The 24,564-nt window shown below is 44.3% G+C and overlaps 1 protein-coding gene across 2 annotated transcripts in view; it reads left to right on the plus strand.

Moving 5' to 3' along the window:
• Nucleotides 1-4,390: 4,390 nt before the first annotated feature.
• Nucleotides 4,391-24,564, plus strand: part of CHST11 (carbohydrate sulfotransferase 11) — a 165,021-nt gene continuing 144,847 nt past the window's right edge. Inside the window, exon 1 of one of the 2 annotated variants that reach the window (XM_061445035.1) lies at nt 4,391-4,676. In XM_061445035.1, coding sequence (XP_061301019.1) covers nt 4,559-4,676 — 118 coding nt within the window. In that variant the 5' untranslated portion in view covers nt 4,391-4,558. The remainder of the gene's footprint in view (nt 4,677-24,564) is intronic. The other variant, XM_061445036.1, reaches the window with a different exon arrangement.

Consider the following 24,564-nt stretch of genomic DNA (forward strand, 5'->3'; position numbering starts at 1 on the left):
CTGCCCAGAGAAGTTGTTGCTGCCCCATCCCTGGAAGTGTTCGAGGCCAGGCTGAACTGGGGCTTGGAGCAACCTGGTCTAGTGGAGGGTGTCCCTGCCCATGGCAGGAAGCTGGAACGAGCTTTAAGATCTCTTTCAACCCAAACTATTCTGTGATTCTGTATGATTGTTCAGGTAATACACATTGCATTCTTAGAAATACTGCCTCTCATCAGGCTGGTTTGCATCACCTGGGAGTCATGCAATCCAAGAAGCCACAAACTTGATGATGAAATCCTCTCTGAGACAGGAGGAAGCCAGCTTGGGTAGCAGTGTGACATCTAGAACAATGTATTTTAAAAACTGTGAGGGGAAAAAAAGCTAACCCTTATATTCCTGGAGAAGGACACTGGAGATCTGCCTCTAACCAAGAGTTAGACACTGCAACATGGGCTTTCCTTCTAACTCAGTGCTTCAGGTTGCACAGGGTATAAAGGCATTAAGACATTACCTAAGGCATCACCATAGAAATTGCAAGATGCAGAACAAAGAATTTCCAAAATGCAACAGATTTTCGAGCTTTGGGGACATGTTAGGTAGGGGGGCTTTCTTGTCTGGAGGGAAAAGGAAGGGGGCAAGAAATCTGCTTAGCTCCAGAAAGGAGTATCTCTTAATTTTCTATGGTGCTAGCTTCCTGCAGGTGGGTGGCCTTTTATTCATGCACACAGCGAATTGCTGACGAGGATAAGCTTTGTCCTACTTCCACTGAAATCAGCTGGCATAGAGAGGCTCTCACTGACTTTTTTAAATGGGATCAGAATCACTATCTTAAAATACTGTTATCATATATTAACAGAATAACACTGCTAAATGCATTTTGACTGACAGGCAATCCTGGGTTGCACTACAGGGCCCTACAAGGTATGAGGTAGGGGAGTGCCAGACCACTACCATGGGTCTTCTTTTGTTTGACTTCCTACCTTCAAGACAGTGCAGTTCAGGGCAGCTGACCAAATGAAAAGACCACTGACTGGTTGGAATCATTAGAGCAATGTGCTTTTACTGTGGGGGACAAAAACCAAGACCTGGTCTCTTTACAGTACTTTACAGTATAGATGGTTTAGGCAGAGGAAGTTAAAAACTATCCTCACAGGAATGTAACCATAAGACATGTCCAGAAGGTTTTCTGATCCACCTAACTAGACTGCTTCACCCTGTGGTGGTAAGAGTCGTGATGGGACTGGTGTCAAATGGTCTAAGGACAGAGAGAGAGAGTCCGAAATTTGCTGGTTCAGTTTCAGACCTGAAGGCAGTTTGCATGCTTAAAAGCTTGTGCATATTCCTTCAATACTGCTAGTTGCCCCCCTTGAACACATTCTTTAAAGATGTCACCTTCTATTTTGAAGAGGATGAAGCTAATCAGTATAAACCAAAGTGATTTTCCTGAGATTCTTTCATTACAGATGAATGGTTGCAGATGCCTATTTATTTCTCACAGATACCTCTGTTTTCTGGTGGCTTTCTGTTTCATGTTTCAACATCCTTTTCAATATTAGCCTGCTTGCCATTTTTTGATAAATTGGACCTTGAGTTTACTACACACTGTATTTCCCTCTGTGCTGTTTTTCAGATGTGGTTTTGTTATTTTTAGAGCCTTATCAATAAATAAGGACGTGGGTGTTTTATTTTTGTTTGTTTTTTTTTTTTGTAAAGCTCTTTTGTTATACAAAACAATTTGCAAAACACTGCCTGGACTCCTTTTGATGTCGTTGGCATCTGGTTCTTAATCTTTTAAGTCTTTCTTTCCAGTAACCTCTTGGATGAGGAGACTATTTTTATTCAGAGATAGTGCTGGTTATTATCACGGGAATGGTAGGTGCTCACACCTACAGTACTATCTGGACTCCCCACTGCTCTGCAGCTGCCGAAGTTTCCACTCAGAGGTATGCTTCAGAAGAAGTGCCTGAGCTCTTCGTATACCTATTCTATAACTTGGCATCCATCTGGAAAGCCAACTGTGTTTCCTTGCGTTTCCTCGATTATCCTCTTTTCTGTAGAGAAACCAAAGCACAGCTGTCTCAGTCTCTAAAGAATAAGCTGCTGTATTTCATTGTCCTGACTCACCAGCCATCACAGAGGTTGTCATAGTTTGAAATCTGCAGAGATATTGCAAGCATGTGGGGGAATTTTAAGTTTGTAATGTCCACAATTAAGGTATTACTTTATAATGTCTTTTTAATAGTAAATGACAACACAACTGGTAATTTTCTTCCTGCTGCTTTAAAATGCTCCATTGTTCCATCAGAGGATGATACTCAGAAACAATAGAATAACTATTGTTAAGCCACACTGAGCAACTGATCACCTACCCTAGCAGCATAAAGCTCCTGTGTTACTTGACTATTGAGTTCTAAGATTTTGCCCTCCTCCTTCGATGTCTTACCCAGATTTCTGGATCCAGTCCAGTTCTTCCTGTTAAAATACTGCAGTTGCTATTGTGCTGCAGTGTATGTATTGACAGGTAGATGCTGAAATGCCAAGCTGCACTTCTGGTGGACTTTTGCTGACTTAAAGATTTGCCACTTTGATGTGTTACATATTAGTACTTTACCTGTGTTCTACATAGAATGCTTTTGTGTTACATTTGAGGTTTGGATTTAAAAGAGAAAAATCAATTTCAAGTTTCCTTCACTTTTAGAAGACTAGAAAATGGGCACTAAGTATCAAAACTGCTAAAAAAAAAACACCACCAAACCACACCCTGGAAAAAAATCTACTGAAAGTAAACAAAATATTGTGTAAAACCTTAATGAATGATGGAAATTTTTCTCATAAAAAGGAACTTTAGGCCATGCCTAAATAACCTACAAACCTCTACCTAATTACTGTTGTGTCCTTGAGGTACAATCCTTTTAACTGGCTTTGAGACTGAATGGAAAACCGTGATGACTTTACATGTTTCTGTCACAATTACCCACGAAGGAATACTCATACATTTTGGTTTTGTTGGCTGAGGGCTTTATTGTTTTAGCTTAAAATCTGTTTCACCCCACTTGCTTCCCAGCTTTGGGCTGGGTCTGTTTTGGGCTATTTTAAAGTCCCCCTCCCCTAGCCACATAGGAAGAACAGGCAGAAAACTGAGAGGGAAAAAGAAATAAAATCCTTTTACATGTGAAGATGGTATCAGCATCAGCAAAATGATTTTCACCCTAGCAAAAAGAAAAGCAATATCAAACCAGTATTTGGGTGCATCAAAGGAACAACCAGAGCAGTTAACACAGCACAACGATGAATGGTGTGCTGCCAAGAGGCTGATTTCATTCAGCAGTGTACTTTCCAACGCCATCTAGTCCTGAGCGAGTGGACAGTGCCAGTGTGGGAGCTCTACTGTGCGTTAATGCTAGAACCCTAACTCAGGACCGAGCTGACCAGCAGTCGCTCAGGCAGCCCCAGCCATCCCGAACCCCGATTCACCGTGGACAAGGCAGATGCCTTTTGTTCTGTTGCACCGAGCTCTTCTGCATTCCACCCACGTACGGTGTCGTATCTCGCCGCCGGTCGCTGCTCCCCGACTACCGAGCGGTGGGCTTCGGCGGAGGGACCGCGGCGGGAAGGACCTTTTGTTTTCCACTGGCAAACGAGCAATCAGTTAATGCAGAAAACTTAAAAAGTCTCCCACTTTAAACACAAACTCCCCTTTCTTTCATTCCTGGCATGCCAGGTGGCACTGTTTTGGTTAGGGATGATTCAGTGCTAGTGCAAGTCAGTGTTTACACTCAATATAAACAGTTACCGGCCGGGACAGCACAACACCGGGAAGAAGCGACGACAACGACCGGCTGCGAAATAACGCCTTGCATAATACCAAAGCGGGAGAAGAGCTGGGAGAAGGCATTTGCGGATTAACAGAGTGACAGACACCACACACACATGAGAAGTGGGAGAACTGAATTTCTCTCACAAACGGGGCGCGGAGAAAGCCTCTGTCGCTGTAACCCAAAACAGCCTCCTCCGCGCGGGGCGACTGCGGGCCGGGGCCGAGGGGAGCCCGCTCCTCACCGGCTGCCCCACAGCCCCTGAGGAGTACAAGGGTGACCGATAGGCGGCCGAGCTCAAGGGCGGCGAGGCCGCAGCCCCCGCCTGCCGCGACAACCGGTGCCGGGCTGGAACCGGTCCCGCCGCCTCCCTCAGCGCCGGCGACGCCCGCGGGCCCTCGCGGCGGCCGCACGCGCCCGGCACGCCCCGCCCCGCGCCGGCGGCCCCTTGAGGCAGCCCAGCGCGTACCCGCCCGCTGCCGCCGCCGGGCGGGACCATCTCTCCCCTTAGTGACGGGGGGGGCGCGCTCCTTCCCGGCTCCCCGCCCGGCCCTCCTCCCCCCCGCGCGGAGGCGAGCACCCCTCTGCCTGTCGCGCGGCGTGGTCACGCCCAGCGCAGGCATTAGCGCCCCCCGGTGCGGGGCGCGGGCGGCTGGGCATCCTCGGGCACGGCGGCGGGTGTTAGGAGCGCGGCGGGCGCGGAGCGGCTCTAAGCTCCAGCCCTGCGCGCTCCGCCGCCCCTCTCTGCGCCGCCCGACCACGCCATGAAGCCTGCGGTGCTGGAAGTAATGAGGATGAACCGGGTGTGCAGAATGGTCCTGGTCACTTCCGTGGGCTCCTTCATCCTCGTCATCTTCTATTTCCAAAGTATGTTGCACCCAGGTAGGGCACCGCAACCGCACCGCTACCGCACCGGTCCCGCTCCCCGCCGGCGCAGGTGACAGGCGCCCCGGGAGTCCCTCGCTGACCGGCGGCTCCTTTTTTCGCCTCCCGGCGCCGCTGCGGCAGACGCGGGGCTCGGCGGCAGGAGCAGCGCCCGCAGCCCCGTCCCGGTCGCCGCCCGGGGCAGCCGCGGGAAGGTCGGCTCGCCCGCCGCAGGAAACTTCCCGCGGGAGGGAGGAAAGTTGGTTTATTTTAATGTCTTATTTTTCTCCCTCGTACCTCGCGCGTTTGGGGACGGCCACCGGCTGCCGACCCTGCTGCGGCGGAGAGCGGCACCGGCGCCGCCGAGCGGGGATCCCCGGTCCCCTCTGTCCCCCGGCGGGGCTGCTGGCCCTTGGCTTCCCGGCTTTTAGGTTTTTGGGGGTGTCGGGGACACTGCGGCCGGCCGGGGGCACCCGCTACCGCCGGCGGTCAACTTCGCTCCGGCTCGACCGAGTTGGCCGGACCGGCGACCGCTCGTCCCGTCCGCAGCGGCAGGGGCGCTTCGGCCTGCCCTTGTCTCGTGTGCTTGGGCAGCTGGGGAGCTCCGGGGGTGTCCCTGGCTGGGGACGGGAACGGGGCGCTCCGGGGTGCTCCTGGCTGGGGATGGGCGTCCGCAGCAGCCCAGGTTGCCGGGGTCGGCGTACCGGAGTGTGATCAGCGCTGATCCGAGCCCCTGGCTGCTTTCATCTAACAGTTTATGACTACGGTAGACACTAGGGATAGAGCTGTACCGGCTGTGGCGGGTACTGGCTCTCATGGAAGTCACCCGTGGGTCGGCTGCTGATTTCACGCCAAGGGGGTGTTTGGGCCACGGAAACTTCATGCCGGTGTCTGCTGCGCGCACTGTTATGTTACATCCTGGATTGCAGTGGACCTGCTTTGTGCAGCTTGGCAGAGAAATTTATCCAGCATGGCAAGAAAACCCAAACCCACCTGATTTTACCTGTCATCCCCTTTTCCTGCCTGAGAAATGAGGTGGAAATAGCGATTGCAATGTCTCTTTGGAGGGGCTTGACAGCTGAGCAGGGGAGTGAAGCTTGTTTAAGCGAATGATGCTTCTTTAGCAGACCAGGAACTGCAGTTGGTTGAGTGGCCACACTTCTCGGCAGGACGAGTCTCTCGGCTGTACCTGTAAAATTCTCCTGCCAGCTTTATAAGTGTTGTGCCTACAGGCAGAGCCGTAGCAAATAAGGGGATTGGATTTGGGGGAAAAAGAAGGATGTATTCCATGTGACTCTTTCCTTCCCCACTTGTGGCCACCAACCCATGGTTGATGAAAAATTATTTTTCCTTGAAATTTTTGGAGTCCAGTGGTGTAGAGGCTTAGTGTGCTGTTGGGATTAGGAATCGGTAGATCTGCTGTTCTGTGGTGTAGCTAAGTGCCATTTGGCGTTTATCTGCCAGCTGTCTGCTCCTCCAAAGCTGGTATCATTTGCTTGATGAATGTGTTCTTGTATGGTGCCCATCTGTGTTAATACCTGCCAGCTCCTTGGAAAAACTGGCATATTTCTTCTTTCCTGCTGTGTCTGGTCTGGGCTGACTGGTTTCCCAAGAAGAGCTCAGCTCCTGGCAGTCCTGGGGAAGGCTTTAGTTCAGGTCTTTAGGGCACCATGCAGAACTGTTGGTTGTAACAGTGCTTCACTAGTTCAATAAAAGTGCATCTTCATTGGTTGCATTCCATAGGTAATATATGTTGCACACATATTCGGAAAATTTGGCTGAGGGCCATTATTTCCCCTTGTTTCAGATGAATTATACTGCTGGAACAGTAACTCAGCATGCAGTAGGGGAAAGATGAAATATTCTTCTGTAAATTTTTGAATGTGGAAAAATCGTCTTTTAAGATTTCTCAGTATGCTCTATAGCTAGAGATTATGGCTTTGTATTCATGCTATTGTGAAACTATAAATAGGTTGAGATTTTAGTACAATTCAAAGGATTTACCATAAACCCCAAAGAGGGAATGCGATGCTGTGAAATCACCAGGAGGATAATCTGCACCCGTTTTCTGTTTGGTGCATATTTAGGTTGTTAGTGTGAGTGGAGTAGATCTGGAAATAAATGTGATCACAATCCGTTCATCTTCATATTTGATCATAACCAATTCTGCTTTTTTTTTTTTTTTTCTGTGGGCTGTTTCTACAGTGGAAACTGCTAGAAACCTATCAAATTCTATTCTGGACCCTCACAGAGTGTGGCCATTCAGTTTACGTATGGTTCATAAGGCTCAGACAGCTATTTTCACTAGGTATCTATTGTGTGATTGTATGCATTGCCATCTTGTTGGTGCAAATGATAGGTTAATGTGAAGTTCTTGAAGGAGCAGAAGAGAGGGAGGTAGTAGACCTGCCAATGTGATATACCTCAGGTAGCAGATAATTTTGGGGCATTATATCCTTATTTTACAATATGTTGGTTACCCTTCTTGCTGTGCGTCTAAATTTGCCAGAGGCAGACCCTGGCCAGAGTGCATGTCAGGTAGGATGGGGCTGGAGGTATTAAGAGCTTTAAAAATCTTGGCTGATGCCCTTGTTGTGGGGGGGTGTTGTAAAATTTAGCTGCTCCCTGCTGGAGTACATGTTTTCTATGCCACCCGCTACTGTTGCTGGTAGCTTACCGTGCTCTCTAAGATAGGCACTTCACAGTCAGAATTAGCTGCAAAATTCTCACCTGAACCTTTTAGACTGAAAATAAATTTCTTTCAGTTCCTTGCAACAAGTGTCAGCTCCTTATTCAAAATCTGACAGTTTCTTCCCCCCTCCTCCCTCTCCAAGTTCTCTTGGTGAATTTCAGGAGATTCTGCCTACAGAGCTTTCCAAACAGTTTTAGGTGTGAGACAGTGAAGATGAAAGATGCTGGAAGGCCACCAAATGAAGAGTGCAACCCCCCTCAAGGACAAGGCAACTCTTCATCTGTTAGATGAGCATTTTGCATTTTAGGACGTCTGAATGTGGGTCTCTTGCTATAAACATGAGAAAGACACATTTCTGCTGATGATTTTTTTTTTCTTTGGGATAAATAAATAGGAAAATGACATAGTAAACAGAGGCTTTGTTTTAAAAACAAGCAAACCCTCCTAACAACAAAACCACGCTGAAGCCTGAAGCAGGGAAGGTGAGCTTAGCCTTGTCTTTGCAAAAGAATATGATTTTTGTGTCCCTTGCACTGTATCTCAAATACCAGCCTGTTGGAAGGGGATCAGGTGCTTTTCACTCCTTGTTGTTTTTTGCTCCATACCTGTTCTTTATTGAGAATCCACTGGCAAATGTGCTGTTCTGTTAATGCACCACTGAGTTGTCTGAATTCTGGTAGAGATTATTGATATGTTGGGGAACCCACCTTCCCAAATTAGGTGTCCTGACCTAATGGCAATATTCCCCACCACCCTTTGGTGGGGGAAGGTGAAGAGCAGCAGCTCTCCAGTGCTCAGGAGCATTTCAAGGAAAACTCTGGACATGATTTTGGCTTTTATGGCATACCTGTGCAGCTGGGGGACTGTTCGCTCCTCAGGGAGGAAATGACAGTGAGGACTTCAGTGTGTTTTCGTTTTGCCTGTCTAGCCTTTTCTGAAAAGAAAAAGACAATTCACAGTGTTTGCTATAGCTGGGTATATAGCAGTATATGGCTGATTTCCCCCAGCTTTTTGCTCAGAATATTTTCCATCTTCACTCTCCTGCCATGTGCTATCTGGATAACTGAGTGCAAGCTGATTATTGCTCCATGCTCCTGGATTTTCTCTCTGTGTACAATGGGTCAGTCTTGGGATTTTATGAGACAGCCCATCATAGTTTTATCTGGTGGCTTTCTTGTGAAACCAGTTCTCTTGCTAGTCCTTAGCCTGCCTACGCTTTCACAGATGTGTTTGCTTTCTTCTATAGGCATTCCAGCTGTAGTGTGTGGGTGAACTGTGTGTCAGCGCAGGCAGGAGCTGTTCTGCTAGGCTGGGGTCAGACTGGTGAGGTGTGGGACCCCTCAGGATGAAAAATTGCACATAAAGGTAGAATAATTAACACTCTATCTTACCTGAGACAGGTTTATGAAACTAACCTTGTTTTCCCCCACTGCAGACCAGACTCTATTTGCTCCAGTTCTCATATCCTGTTTTAGACTTTTTCTCCTATGTATGGATGCTAACAAAGGTTAGATCCTCAGACTTGCCTCCTGTCCATGATCTTCTCAGTTACGCATGCAGCACTGTGTGACTGATAGCTGCTTGTTCCTTACAGAAGGCTGTTGTCTATCTTTGCTCAAGTGTCAGAACAATTCAGATCATATGAGGTTTTTTTTTTCCCCTGATATCTGAAGACAAGCTCACCATTGGTTTTGATGGAAGATTCTGTTTGAAAATCAATGCAGCAGTCTCCCATCTTGCAATTGATCCTTGCTTTCTCCCCTGCTTATAAAGGGGAATGAGATCTGCAAAGCAGTGGGTGTGTGGCATTCCTTTGATGGACCCCTATACTGGTTTTAAATTATTCTGTTTGGGATACGGAGAAATGGAGTTCATTTGACAGCCACAAGAACCTGGCCTTCATTTAATTACATGCAATGAAATCCATCTCCCAGTTGCGGGCAGAAACCTTGCTGTGTGTGCCTGCGTGGGGGCTGTGCTGTATCTTTTTGTCAGTATCCCTATAAGCTTTTCATTGACTTCCATGGGACTGCATTGTCAGTGTGAGCAAACTTGTCCCAGTCCTTCTTCTCAAAAGCAGTGGTAGTCCAGAACTGCTTGAAGTTGGGACTTAGACTGCTTTTGTTTTCTGAAGATCTTCCTGGTTAGTGATTATTAAGCTTTTAAGAAGAGCAACTCTTTCTATTGCGGTATGCATCAGTGTAGCTTTCAGCAGCAACTGCTTACTGACCTTAAGAAATGAAAATCTGTTTCTTAATGTGTTCAAGCAAAAAATACCTGGCACTGTCCACAGTAATGTCTTTGCTTTTTAATTTATCAGAATATTTATTACTCTGCAGTTAACGTTTCTACAGTGTAGACTTTTATAAGCTTTTACTTTTCTTTTTTTTTTTGTTACTGTGAATCAATATTGGGAATCTGTGCTGACTTTCGTGGCATTGACACTGTATTCACAGATGTAAAAGTGTCATGACTTGGCTGAAGTCTAACCTTTTCAGATCTATCAATGCGAATGGAAACTCTGTTTTTCCTTTAGGGTAAAAAAAAAAGGTATATAGGGCAGAAATGCCCAGTGCTTTTTATGAATAGTTGGTCGGGTGCAGCTAGGGTGTCAATTTTATCTCTGTATAGGGTAAGCATATTTCTGAAGTCTTATGTTGTTTCCATTACTTGTCAGAAGTGACAGGTAGTTAATCTTGTACTGTACCATGGAACTAACTCTAAAACTGATTCAAAGCATTGGAAGGAATTAGATCCATGTTACTTTTCCCAAAGCCAGCACTACTGTATTTTGTTTGACTCTGTTGCCAGATGTACTGTATCAAATCCTGCCTGACAAAGCTGCTGCAGTTGTCCTTGTGTGAATGTCATTCCAGCACAGTTTTTTCCTCTCAAGCCTTTTGGGCTTATGCATGTGTATTATGTATCAGCTCTAAGGTGATCCTGAGGGAATTAAGGGCAGGGCTGCGGGACACAGTGGTGTTTGAACCTGATGGTTTTTCCTGCAGATTGTTTGTGGTGCTCAAGGCAAGCATTTGAGTTCTGTGAGTGACTTGTCTAAGTGTCAGCACATATAAAATCAAGCATGGATGCATGGGTGAAGGGTCCGGTTCAAATTAAAGTGCAGGAGTTCTCCCTGTCACATAAGGAAATAAAATTAAGTTCTGGAATTTTGTACTTGTCTTTATCTTTATCCCAGACACACCAGATCTACACATGTCTGGGGCGGTCATTTAGATTCAGCAGCCACCTACTGTATTAACAGTATAATGTTTCAAAGCATGTTCATGTTTTGTTGGATGTGCCTGTTCCCTGTGGAGCCCATTCATGCAAGATCTTTGTGGACAAGGTAAGCATTTCACAATAAGAATAATCACAATTCAAACTGTAGAGTTCAGATAATTCCTCTTTATTTGTGTTTCAGTATCCAGGTTATAGATAATGTCCTTTTGTTGTCGGCAGAATGCTTGCATGAGACAAAGTGGTGTTTCTGGCACAAGCCTCATGCTCTCGCTAGAAGATGAGACCACCAGAGACTACAGTGAACCAGTGAGAGAATTCAGTTCCTAATTATCTCTGGCTCATCCCCTCCAGACAGAGGGATTTTCTTGGATTCCAATTTTGTGAATATAATCGGTGGAGGATGCAGCGTGTTCCCCCTTTCATGTAATTGTTTGGCACATGAGACGAAAGTTTCATGAATAAATCGAAATTCTACAGCATAGACACTTGGGCTCTGTGTTGCTTCTCTTACCTAATGCTGTTATCCCCCATTTTTCATTTGATGCCAAATAGGTGAATATGGTTTGTTGGCTTGCCGCCTCCATGAGCTCCTTAGTAAGAAGTTACTTGTTGGTGAAATTACCTGGATTAGATTCCTTCCCTCCAGTCAAACTGCAGTTATAGGTTTTTGCATGAATGGCCTGTGTTAATTTCTGCTCCCTCCTCACTGTCTTGGGTTGTTGCATCGCCTGTAGTATCACTATGAGGTACCTAATTGAAAGGCAACCAGTGCACAGATACTGTGCACTTGCACATCAAGAATATGTGCACTGAGGGTGCTGACTATCCCATTGCACTGTACATCTGCTCTGCCCTGTGCGATGCCCATTTCAGTCCCTGCGGGCTGGTGGGGAGCCCCTCACACAAGACATGAGAAGTGCAGATCTCTCTGTGGGAGATGGCTTGTTTTACCTGTTCCACTCTATGAATTTAGAGAGGGTTGAAAAGCACAGTGCTGGCAAGTCTTGGAGAGCCAGGGTGGATGACAGGACTCTCATTTCTGTGTCATGCTAAGGGGACTTGGACTAAATAGTATGGTATAAATAAATCATAGAATATCTCAAGTTGGAACAGACGCATAAGAATCGTGGCGTTCAACTCCCAAAGCCTCTCACAGGACTACCTAAAACTAAGTCATGAGACTAAGAGTGTCATGTTCATCATGCTTTCAAAGTAGATAGGCTAAGAAAGTTGGGGCTGCTCATCCTGGAGAAGAGAAGACTGCATGGAGACCTCATAGCAGCCTTCCAGTATCCGAAGGGGGCCTATAGGGATGCTGGAGAGGGACTCTTCATTAGGGACTGTAGTGATAGGACAAGGGGTAAGGGGTTCAAACTTAAACAGGAGAAGTTTAGATTGGATATAAGGAAGAAGTTCTTTACTGTAAGGGTGGTGAGGCACTGGAATAGGTTGCCTAAGGAAGCTGTGAATGCTCCATCCCTGGTGGTGTTCAAGGCCAGGTTGGACAGAGCCTTGGGTGACATGGCTTAGTGTGAGGTGCCCCTGCCCATGGCAGGGGCGTTTGAACTAAATGATCTGAAGGTCCTTTCCAGCCCTAACTATTCTTTGATTCTATGCTTCATGGCATCTTCCTTCTGTGCATACTGATGGACTTTGTGTCCACCTTCTGTTTTCCAGCCTGGCACTGTTCAGGCAGGTGCAGCACAAGCATGTGTTAATTTTGCAGCAAACCGATTTTGTGTCCATGTGAGTCAGGGAGGCTTCTCTGTATTAAAGAAATTTCTCTGCTTTATTCATTTCACACTTTAATATCCAGTTTCTTTTTCTTTTAAACTAATATGCTCTTTCTGGTTGCTTTTTATACCTTGCCTAGTGTTGGCAATAAAAGTAAATGACAGCTTTGCTTTTGGCCTTATTAATTTTACACATTAGAAATGAGGTCCTAAATGAGGCATTAACATTTAGCTTGCAAGCGTCAGAAGGGACTGTTATTTAAAAGAAATAAAATTAGATGGCTGCCACTGGAAAATTTTGAGGAAGATGTCATTAGAGCGCACTGACTGACGTTGAGGCTACAGCTGGAAAGTTAATATTGCTTTTTTTCCTCCTGACAGATTTGAATCTTGAAATAAAAAAGCTGAGTGCGAGCACTTACAAAATGCTGACTTAAAAGAGGGCTGCGCACACAAATGCATGTGGATGTGCCCGTGTACCCAGCCATCTTTACACGCCCTACAAAATCTGTAGTGGCAGCCCAGGTAGTCCACATACATTTATTTCTGAAGTGCAAACCTGTTTCTGCTAACAAGGCTGCTGTAAGGAATATGAAATTCTTTGTTATTAAGAGAAATCCCTGAAGTGCCAGGAGCTCCACATAGGTGCCTTTGTTATTTTACAAATTGTATTATGAAACGTATTGACAGTGTGGTTTCTCATTTCTGTTATTTCTTCTAAACTTATACATGTTTGGAAACATCCAGCTGGAGAGAAGTAATGTTTTTATGAACTCTTTCTAGGCTGTAGGAGGGCAGGGTGCATCAGCTTAAACAGTAAGAGTGCATCCTCAAGGTAGCCTTCATTTTGTTTGTACCAGGCTGTAGACACTGAAGGATGACTTTGCATCCGTCGCTATCAATCACTGCTGCAGTGGCTTCACACTCCTATGAAAAAACTTAAAAGAGGGTGCTGGGGGAAATGGAAAATACAAACAATGCAGTTGAGCAGAATTTCTCACTGCACTGTGATTCCAGGGGTTTGGGAGATAGTAGCTCAATCCAACAAATGTCATGAAGGTAGGTGGACTGACCATGGGAAAACAGGTGTGAAATACTCACATCCTGTAAATGCTGTCTGCTCTTCGTTTTGCAGTGAGAAGTAGCCTTGATTTCAAGGGTGTGAGTAAAGTGAGCTGTGTGTGGTTTTGCAGGATCAGGTCCCCTTTCTCTAGTGGTTGAAAGGAGGATACAGACCTCAGCAGTGCTCCGTCAGCCGAGGAAATGCTGCTGCTTTGAACGTTGTCTCATGCTAAAAGATGCCATCCTTAGTAATCTTAATATCAAAAGATTGTGTCCTATTATGTCAGTTGGCTCGTGATGGGAGATGATGGTTTTTAATTGCAGAGTCCCTGTGTAATAATGCACAAGGAATAAAAGACTTTGGCTTTCAAACCACTTCTCAAAACAGAGAGAACAAAAGCAGAGAGCTGCTTGTTGGAGGTTTTATTCTTTTCCTCTGGTTTGTTTTAGTTTAAAAGCCAACACTTTCTATTAATTTTTAAGACATTCTGACAATTCAAGATACCATTTGTAAATGTTACCCTCTGAGAGTAATGCCTTCTGAATTCACATAACAAATGACATTGTAGCTGGTCATTTTCATGCTTTTTTGGCTGATAAATGATTATATAAGGGGATCAAAAAGTTTAAATGGATAACTTGTGGGGATTTTTGGATTAGGGAAGGTAGACATATAATTAATAAGGTGGCTATAATTGGATCCCATGGATGATCTTTACTGTAATACCTTGTCTTAAAACAAAGAGCTTTAGGTAGCTAAAATCCTTTTAAAGGCTATTTGCATTATTGTGCTTTAAAGTTGATTGGTATGTAGGCAGAAAAAAAGCTGTATTATCTGAAGTGACCTGACATGGAATAGCACATTCTGCACCCACACTGGTAGGTACTGGGAGCCAAATACATCCTTCTAGTAATCTGTATTTTTACAGCCTGTGTTGGAAGTGAGAGCGGAGAATTTATAGTAACTGAGGGGGAGGGAATTAACACTTTTTAAACAGTTGGTGATTAATAAAATGTTTCAGTTCAGGTCATAAATATAAAACAGATAAAGACTGTCTTGATTGTGTATTTTGGTCTTGATTAACTTCTAAAGTGTATCTGGAGCTTCCAGCTGGAGATAAATGCTTCATCTTTACAGTTGTGTGTGAATGTGTGCATGTAATTATGAAGTCAATGTAACTGCTAATCAAGGGGGATGAATACACCAGAGAATTGGGGTGGCTGTTGACACCTGGCCTCTCCTCCCAAGTGTTACTGTGTCCCACTGTCTTGGTTCAGTAATTGATGCAGGATCAGTCAGTTGGATACTCTGCAAAGTTCCTGCTGCCACTGCAATGGCAGTCCTATGGACCACCTTCCTTCCCTTCCTGAACCACACTTGGTGGCCCTTTGAGGCAAGATTAGGGAAGCTCAAATAGGATGAATATGGCTGTCTGCTAGGCTGTGGGGTTTGGGGTTTTCTTTTGGGCAAGCCATAAGATTTTATGACTCCTTCTGAAAGGAGTACATTGAGTGGTTTGAATTTGCTGGTGGATTGATTGCATGAGGTCTGCGTGATTCACTGAAGGAGTCAATGGCTGCTTTTCAGTTGATTTTAGTGAGCACTGGGTCAGGTCTGCTGTGCCAGAGCAGAGATATTTTGAATTGCATTAAGGGCACACATCCCCTGTGGTTGTAGAAGTATAGAATTGCAGGCTTGGGTGGAGCTCTGAACTGTTTCTCCCCTGTAAATCTGGGTCATTGACTTGGTTATATCAATTCTGGAGCAAAGCTACTGTAACGAAAAGCAGAGTTTGTCCCTCTGTGTCTTCCTACAGAGTAATATACAATAGAATAACAGCTTTGCTTTTCTGCTTTCTTACTTATTTGCCCTTCACAGAGTACTTCTGCATTCAAGTGAATGGTAGCTTTTTCCCCTTAGAGGTACATGCTTGCAGTATTGAAGGGGTTGCTGTCTATTTTCATTAGTTTCAGTGGAAATGACATTGACAGTAAGCTATGTGTAACCATTAGCATGCAGGCCATCAATAGGATCGAAGTCTTCTGGTCCTGCTGCAGAGCTTCTCTATCCCACGCAGAAAAGGCTATTAATATTTTTGGTGTGAAAGCAAAAGTGTAATTGCATTAAAGAAAAAATGGGAAAAAGTTGGGGCTTCTGAAGCTGTTAACTGAGATGAAACTCTTTGAGGTACTAAATGAGCTGAAATTGATAACAGAAGACAGACATGGCTTAATTAAAATCTTAATATTTGGCTGTCTTGATCCAGCTTGTGCGTGGCTCTCCCCCGCTCCCCAGAACACATCAGTGTTTCTGATAAGCCCTTCCTCATTCTGTTGCCTGTTTTTCTTCAGATCTTCCAGAGTAGAGAAAGGAGAATTTTTTGCAGATGATGCCAGGACAGTTTGCAAAACAAGAATATACATGGGGGCTATTGTGTCTGAATGATGAGTATAATGTCAGTGACTTACAGCCTCATCCATCTCAAGGGTGCTGTAACCACTGTGGTAACGTGCTACTGAGAACTCTTTGTGAAATGAGGAATGTGCTTCCTTCCCTCCAGCATCGTTGGGCACCAAGAGAAAAAAGCCATAATTCTTGCATGTCCAGGCTAGCTTGGGTTGTTGCCATTGCCAGTCTTTACATAGACTTTTCCCTCTCCCCTTAATTTTAGTTTTCTTTATACTCTTTAGAGCTCTTGCTTGTTTCTACAGTGAATGTGATCTGATGTGACCAAGAGATTTATTTCGTGTTTCCTTTCCAGCTGTGAGGGGATCTCTTGTAATCGGATTGTACCTCAACTACTCTTACCTTGCTGGAATGGTTTGTGCATGGTGTACTTCTCCAGCATAGCAGGAGCCTGGAACCACTGCTCAGTGTCCAGCAGTGTGTGTTGTAAACTGGTTCATGGCAAGTCTGTGCTTTCCTGCTATCTACTGCAGTTGGAAGTTTTTAGTTAGAAGCCATTGCTAGGAGCAATATTTCTGGAAATCTTAGAGTATGGGCCCCAGTACCATTTCTGTGGTATTAATACTCTGCTTTAATCAAAAGGCTTAAAAATGTTCCATGAAGTGGGTCTGTGCTTTCTTTTTCACTGCACAGATAAGGAAACTGAGGCATGGCAGGAAGGATAAGTGTGCGGGCGTTTGGTTAATAGTTTCCCCACCAGGTTAATGGCACATTCAGGAATAAAGCCTCAGGGTAGGATGGTTTTGTGGATCCTGACCCTTGCATGATCTAAGGGCTCCAATCCTGTATAGGGTCAGTATAGACCATAGTGCACACTAGATGTTAGGCACAGCCAGAGTCCCAGTATGCAGCCCAAGGGACACCACTGCAACCCCTTCCAGGGTTGCTCCGGGCTCGTCAGGATCTCTGCTGTGGCCAGCCTCGTGTGTCCTTTGTAGTGCTTCTGCCAGGAAAATCCTGTTGCAGATACATGGGGTTTTGAGAGCTCCTTTTGAGCGCTGCTGCACAAGGTGTTGCCTCCATGGGACCATCAGTTGTGCTCCAGGGCATCCAAGTCCTGATGCCAGGCTACAGGCAATGCTCTGCTTGGTTGTACTACAGAACAGAGATGCAAACAGTTCTTGCTTCTAATTTTTCACTGTGTTTTGCCTTTAGGTTTCTAAAGTGTAAATCTTCCCTGTGTATGCCCTGACAAATGCTGAATGGCCTTTCTTTTTCTTGATTAGAATTTGAAGGCATACTTGAAGGAAAAGCATCAAAGGCCCTCACTGTCTCTTGGGAGGTAATCCTAGTTAGTGGCTTCTAATACTTGGGCATTGTGCACGCAGTTTGAACTCAGGTTGCATAAGTGGAGCTTGGAAGCAAGCAGAGAAATATCCACCTTTCCAAGCTGTGTACTGTGCAGTTTGCTGCATTGGGAACATTCGATATCTCTGGTGTTTCCATTGCTTGAGAGATGCACATTGCTTGATTGACTAGAAGCATAGCATTGCCTAATGGAAGATGAACACTGCAGCTCAGGAAACTGGGTTTCTCCTGCCAGTTCTTTCCTGCCCAGTGCAGACAGCATTTCAACTAGTTTACTCTTCAGCTACCTTCTCCCTTGCACTCTCTAAACAACAGGCAGCCTTTTCCTCATCTGAAAAGATTATCTTCTATCTAGTGTTCAACACAGAAAAGTGGTTGTCTAGGTGAAAGTGTCATGGCAATGCCACTAGACAAATGTCTGTGATGTTATGTTATGGTTTGGATTTAAACAAATTGAGATGGAGACTATGCCTGTGCTTAGAAATCTTCTGAAACAGCAAGCCTGTGTTACTCTAGATAGCATTGTGCTTGGCCAGCTTTTATCAGTGAAAGTTTTACTGTGTTGATGATCAGTACAGGTGACAAAAAGGCCTGCCTCTTTCCCTTTTGTTTTCATTTGGCTTTGTGTCCAGGTCTATGAGAGGTTTTGCTGGCCAATCTAAGTTTATTATTATAAAAAAAAATAAAAAGGGAAGAAGAGCACATGAAATAACCCAACCTTTTCTGTGGTCAGCTTTCCTATACTGTCCTTCTGCTTTCCTATGTCAGCAAAGCTGTTAAGTATCAATCGAGGCTGGTGTGCATGATCCATCCTGGATTTTCTCACACACCCATGATTAACATATCTGTGAATTAAAATACCGCCTCTCTGCAAAATATTTTGTCCTTGCACTTTGCTCATTCTTACTTTATTGCAGTGTTAAGGTCAAAGTTCCTATCACCATGACTAAAGGTAGTGTCAGTGATGTGTGTGAGGGGCTGCAGCTGATGGCTGATGGCGTCCCAGATCCTCACCTTTTAGGTCAACATATTCTCCATAGTGGCTGTGGGACGTGGCTGGTATTTGTTCCTTTAAACAGAAATCTCTTATACAGAATTTCATGAACGTTTGTTGCTGCTTTGATTTACTGCTCGGAGAACAGTCTTAGGTTTAATCCTAACATCTTTTTCAGCTCCTCTGGAGGTCTGGGGCATCAGAAGTGCCGTGCTGTTCAAGGGGTGGGGCTAAACTGATGATACTTAACATGTTTAAAAGGGTATTTTCTACCTCATTCTTGGAAGCATAAACAAAAAGCTTCCCATATATCTTGCTGAACATGTGTGACTGTTTCCCACAAATGCACAGAACTAACAGCTGTACTCTATGAGCTGCAGTAAGGCCTTTTGAAGAGGTACTGTCAGCACTTCAAGGCATGTAGGAATACTCTTCCAGCTTGTTCCCTCCCCTGCTGATCTGTAAGGCTCTGTCCCCCCTCACAGTCAAGCAAGTGTAGGAAAAAAGTACCTGTGTCTGAAATTCTGGGGTTTGTTTGTATCTTGCTCATCTTTCAGAGATTAATTTTGTGTTGAATTACGATAAATGTTGCTCTGTCGCAAGTTGTGGCTGGTACTGGGTTGCCAGCACAGTACATCTGTGTTCAAATGCTCAGGAGAGGGTCTACTTTAAAATTTGAATTCCAGCCTAAAAATACATGTTGAGTATTTTTTCATGTTTAACTTCCTCGCTGGAAATAGCGGGGTTGTGTCATGTTTGTCGTCTTTTCTAGCTGTAGGCAATTTTAAGCATGGCATAGTTATGTACCAAGCTGGAAAACGTACTCCCATTGTCCTCGAGTGAAGGCAAGTAGGAATGGCACTACCACCAGATCAAATATCATGCAAATGGAAGCTAAAGGAGCTGATTCTTTGAGCAAACAACTGTTTTTCACATGTTTAATTTGTCTAGTAGCCCTTTCAGTTCCCATCTCTTCTTGTGCCCTTTGGTAAGTGGGTTTGCTATTTCTTAACAAGAAAAGATGTTGTCAAGTTCAGGGACCAGCAGGTCAAATGATGATTCTCCTCCCCTACTCTGCTCTTGTAAGACCCCACCTGCAGTGCTGAGTTCAGCTCTGAGGACCCCAACAGAAGAGAGACATGGACCTGCTTGAACAAGTCCGGAGGAAGTCATAAACATGTTCAGAGGGCTGGAGCACCTCTCCTATGGAGGCAGCCTGAGAGAGTTGGTCTTGTTCAGCCTGGAAAAGGCTCTGGGGAGACTTAGAACAACTTTCCAGTACCTAAAGGGGCTACAAGAAATCTGGACAGGGGCTTTTTACGAGGGCTTGTAGAGATAGGACAAGGGGGAATGGCTTTAAGCTGAAAGAGGGGGGAGTTAGATTAGACATTAGGAAGAAGTTTTTCACTGTGAGGGTGGTAAAGTGCTGGAGCAGGTTGCCCAGAGAAGTTATGGCTAGCTCATCACTCGAGGTGTTTGCTGCCTCTGGTGGTGCTGGTATGCAAACTATGCCAGTATGCTGCTCCGTTCTGGGCTGTTCTTTACAGTTAATGTTGGTATGCCTCTTGAGCTGAGCAGGAACTGATGGTGAAGCAGACAAAACCTGATCAAAGCACATGCGTAATTGGATTTTTAGATTGTGCTTTAAAAATGTTGAATTTTCAAATACCGTAATTAATGGGCATTAGTAGATTAGAAATGTCACCAGGTAGTTTTTTGGAGTCAGAGTTTAAGTATAATTAAAAAGAGATTACTGAACTTATTAAAATAAATGTTTTCATTAAATAAGAAACACCACTGGAACCTGTGGATGCACCACTGGACCCGTCACGTGCAGCTTGATGTTAAGGCAGGAGAAACGTTCTTTCAAGTATGGAATAAGGGGGCTGGTGCTCACTGGGACTTCCTTACTCTTGGCTGTGTGGAAGGTCGGTTGGTTTGGAGGGACTTGTAATTCCAAGGGAGTAAGCAGAAGAAGCGTACACGGGTTCAGCCAAGCAGTGACACCTTACTAGAGCTGATTCTATGGTTTGTATTGGAATAATAAGCTGGAATCATAAATAATAAATTGGAATAATAAATATTAACTTACATTTTTGTCCTTTTGCTGTGTATCCTAGTTAATTTGCAAATGGATGTTCTTTTGCAATGTTGCCTGTCGGTCAGGTGCTTTTCACTCTGCCAGGCACCACCTTAGGGTTGGGTTATCAGTGCTAACAAATACTTCAAATTAAAGTGGGAGGTAACAGATAGAAGTGAGAGCCTTTTATCTCCAGTAGTAAGGGCGAGTTTTGCTAATTCTCAGTTATGTCTCTCCATTTTATTAACCTTGTCTTATAAAAAATTTAGTATACTGCTTTTCCTGCTGTTAAAGATTTCATTTTTATAGTGCATTATTGATTAATATTGTTAGTGTTTGTGGTTTACCACCAGGTATTCTTGGCTGTAGTTTGTCTTGTGCTTGACTGCTTTTCCCTTTTTCCTTTGACTGAAATATGTTATTCAGGGCAGTATCTTAAGGAAGACATTTCCATCTGTGCATAGGACTGGGAAGTGTAAGTAATTATGTGTCAGAATGGCCAAAAAGATGTGAAAGTCTTAAGAGTTTCTTAGAACTTCTAGCAAAACTGACAAGTGATATTTGTTTTAGTATTTTAATTTTGATCTTTACATCGTTGCTGTGGAACAGCAGTAGCATAGGCAGTCATGCTGCTTGGCTTTGCCAGTGACTGTTACAATGCTGGAAGTAAGCTGTGGGCTACTGGGGTTGCCAGTTCTCTTATCTTGAAGAGAGGGAAGAAAACAGATACATCAGTGACATGAAAAAAAGATGCCTCTTGTTTTATCTTCATATAGTTCCAAAAAAGTTCTCCTGATTTAAGTTAGTCTGAAAGAGACAGATTTTATGGCATCAAAGAGCTTAGTCTTCAGCTTGGAGTTCTGGTGGAGCCAAACCCTAATTGAAGTTTCCACTTCCCACAGCCATGTCTGTAAGCATGTTTCCAAAGTGGAAAGTTTGTCAAGTGATCTGGCTGTAAAAAGTTAGGTCTCGGGAAAGAGAATTTAAATTTATGTCAATTTATACAGTGTTAATCTCTGCAGAGCAGATCTTAGTGCAAGATTGACAATTTGGGTCGTGTTTGAAATTGATTCAGAGATTGATCCTTGATCGTTTTAGATCCGGTTCCAAAGCTGACTTGTGAGTTGAGATTGTAGATCAAAGCCTAAACATCACTTCCTTTCAAGCCCGAGGGTCAGGCTGAAGTGACTTGTTTTAAAATGGGGTTTTGTTGAATACTGTAACTTGAAGTGCAAAGTACACCATTGTTCTGAAAATCTCCGGTCTTTGAGGCTTAAAAGACTCCTTGAAGACGAAGGTGAAGCTGTTTGTGTACTTGTGAGCATTATAAGAAGAGACCTCAGCAAGACTAAAAAAGTGCAAGTGGCACAGATATCCGGCAAAAGGGAAACATTGATGTGGAGATAAAATATGAATGTTTGAAGCTGAAGACTTTTCCTGTGTTTGAAGTTGTAGCATTTGTGAGTAAGGACATGCTGCCCTCTCTCAAGGCTGGGCAGGATTTGTTAGCCTCAAGAGGATGGCGGCTTTGGGAGGATATAGTCACTTTTAGCTGCTGTATCCATGCATAGAGCTAATGTGCTTATGGCTAATACAGGAAAAGCCAATGCAGAGAATGTTTTTAGAAGCATCTGTAAGTTACACCTTAAAATCACCCTTACAGACACAGCTTTCAAAACTAAGTCATTGCCAGAGCCGAAAGGGGGATAGGAGTTTTCTGTCCTTCTTGGGCACAGGGAAAAACACTCATCACATATAATCATCATCTTGCCTTTCCTCACCCATGTGCTGTGCTACAGGTGCTGCTGTGTGGGTCTACAGCCTGACAGCCAGGAGGTGAGGACAAACAGAACAGTACCATCAGGTCACAAGTGGAGGGCGTAGGGAAATGCTGTGGAAAGAACTGAGGGTGAAACAGCTAAATGTGCATGTGAAGACAGTCTGTTCATTTGCTTGAACTCTTTCTGTTTATGTTAGTTATCTGTATATCATCTAGAGCATGTCATCTGCATGCAGTTGGCTTTGCCCAGGTCCTGTCTGCTCCCACTTCACTGCTCTGCTAGCTCTGGCACTTGCCTGTTTGATGAGGCAATTCGTGAGTTGTACACATGCATCCCAAGTAGTCATTAATGAGTTTAAGCCTTGGGCCAGTAGGCCGGTGTGATGAGCCTCTTGAGAGGTGCGGGCGAGAGCAAGTCAGAGTTGCTGACACCATGCACAGTCACAGCCAGATATACCTCTCAGCTGTCAGTGTGGCCCTACCCCAACTCCATCAGAACTGATGAGCTTCAGTAAGAGCTAAGAAGTTTCTTCCTTCTATTTTCCCTTTCCAGTAAGTCAGTTTTGTGGACTGTATCAGAGCCCGTTAGAGATTGGTACAGTGAGCAGGCACGTCTGTTTAGAAATTGCAAAGAAAGAAACACTTGGCAATAGCGGATGTGTCTTTTTTGTGGCAGGATCCAAAGAGCTCAGAAAGCAGTTTTTCTTCATTAGCGATCCAAATTTTATCACTGCTGCTGGGTTCTGGAACCTGACTCAGCGAGGATGAGGTAGTGCAATTGCATAAATCCAAGACTTCCATTTTTTTTTAATGAAGAACAGAAGCTTTGGATGTGGACTTTGGTGCTGGAACTGCTGGTTCTACGTTACCTTTACATCTCCCTTTGGCACAGGGAGCACTGAGACCCGAGAAGATCTCTGTTGGTCTGAGCTGCTTTAGGTTCTGCTGTCAAGCAGGGGCTTTCAGGGAATGTTTTGTTACGTGGATGCAGATGAAATGAAAAGGATTTTCTGTTGTTATATATTATTTTTCTTTCATCCCAAGCTCAGTGTAAGCTCTCGGCACCTCCAACATATTGCTAAAACCAGATGATTTTTGGTGGTTCTAGAGGAACACTTGGTTTTGTTTAAAACTGTCTCTGGTGGCTTTGAACTAGCCCCAGAGTCTTAATTAAACATTTTCAGTCAGGCATGACTCCGCAGTGAGTCAAATCCTTTGCCTTTTGGTGTTTTTTTTATTTAATCACTAGGCTATTTCTCTGTATAAAGCACTAGTATTCCCATTCAGCTTCCTCTGTTAGTGTTAGGATAGAGTCCATTAAAAATTACTTTAACTGACCTTTTTCTGTCTTACTCGACTTTTCATTCTTAGTGACCTATTCTTTTCTGAGTCTTACCTTTGTCCTATCTCCTGTCGCAGACTAGGTTGTTTTCAAAATAACACATGTTGCTTTTCTGTTCTTTGTCTTTTACCCTGAAACCTTACTTGTATTCATCCTCTCTGGCCTTGCTTTACATAGATGTCAGTTCGGGTAACGGGTTAAAACTTAAACAGAGGAAGTTTAGATTGGATATAAGGAGGAAATTCTTTCCTGTTAGGGTGGTGAGGCACTGGAATGGGTTGCCCAGGGAGGTTGTGAATGCTCCATCCCTGGCAGTGTTCAAGGCCAGGTTGGACGAGGCCTTGGGTGATATGGTTTAGTGTGAGGTGTCCCTGCCCACGGCAGGGGGGTTGGAACTAGATGATCTTAAGGTCCTTTCCAACCCTAATTATTCTATGATTCCATGCTCAGCAACCCATCAATGGTTTTATCACAGCAGTAGATGCAGGTAAAACCTCTTTGAAGAATGAAATGTTGCACTGGCAGAAGCAGCTTTGGGGTCCCTATAAACTACTTCCAAATTCAGTTAGTAGCTTTATCTGAATATATTAAAATATCTGAACAAGATACATAGAGGGTGATTTGGAAACACTGTTCTCCCTTCTCATCAGGTTAGATTTGCAAGCTCTGTGCTGACAACTCACACACTAGTTTGCTTGCTTAAGGAAATTGGAACTGAAAATCCTGTCTGGTTTTACCTAAGTGAGATGAGGAATTGGTGTTCCTCAGGTGGCTTCCAGTGAGGTAGAAGTCAACTTGTGACTCAGCCCATGGCACTGATCTGTGGGGTTGCTTGGGATTGGTATCCTCTTTATCTTGCAGAGCTGTCCTACTTAGTCAAGGCGGTCACCCAAAATGGTTTTATATCCTGGTGGTTATACCGTTACCATCCAGCACTCTTAATTACTGTCTTCAGTTAACAGTTTAATAGTTTCTTGCTTTTGTATCTACATTGTGGTAGAAAAAAATCAGCAAAATGAGAGAGGAAAAACTTCAAAACCTTTTTGGGGGGTAAATGATCATAAACTCTTTAAGAACAAATAAAAAGAATTTTTTTTTCTCATGGTTTTGCCACTGAACTAAACCAATCTTTTTTTTTTTTATAGCATGGCTTTATAGGCTCATTATCATCTGGCTGACCTACAGGGTCTGAAATTGCCAGTTCT

Source organism: Pezoporus flaviventris, unplaced genomic scaffold (assembly GCF_033815535.1).
Source record: "Pezoporus flaviventris isolate CSIRO_AGI_PZ_B2104156 unplaced genomic scaffold, CSIRO_AGI_Pfla_v1 ptg000002l, whole genome shotgun sequence".
Lineage (NCBI taxonomy): Eukaryota > Metazoa > Chordata > Aves > Psittaciformes > Psittacidae > Pezoporus > Pezoporus flaviventris.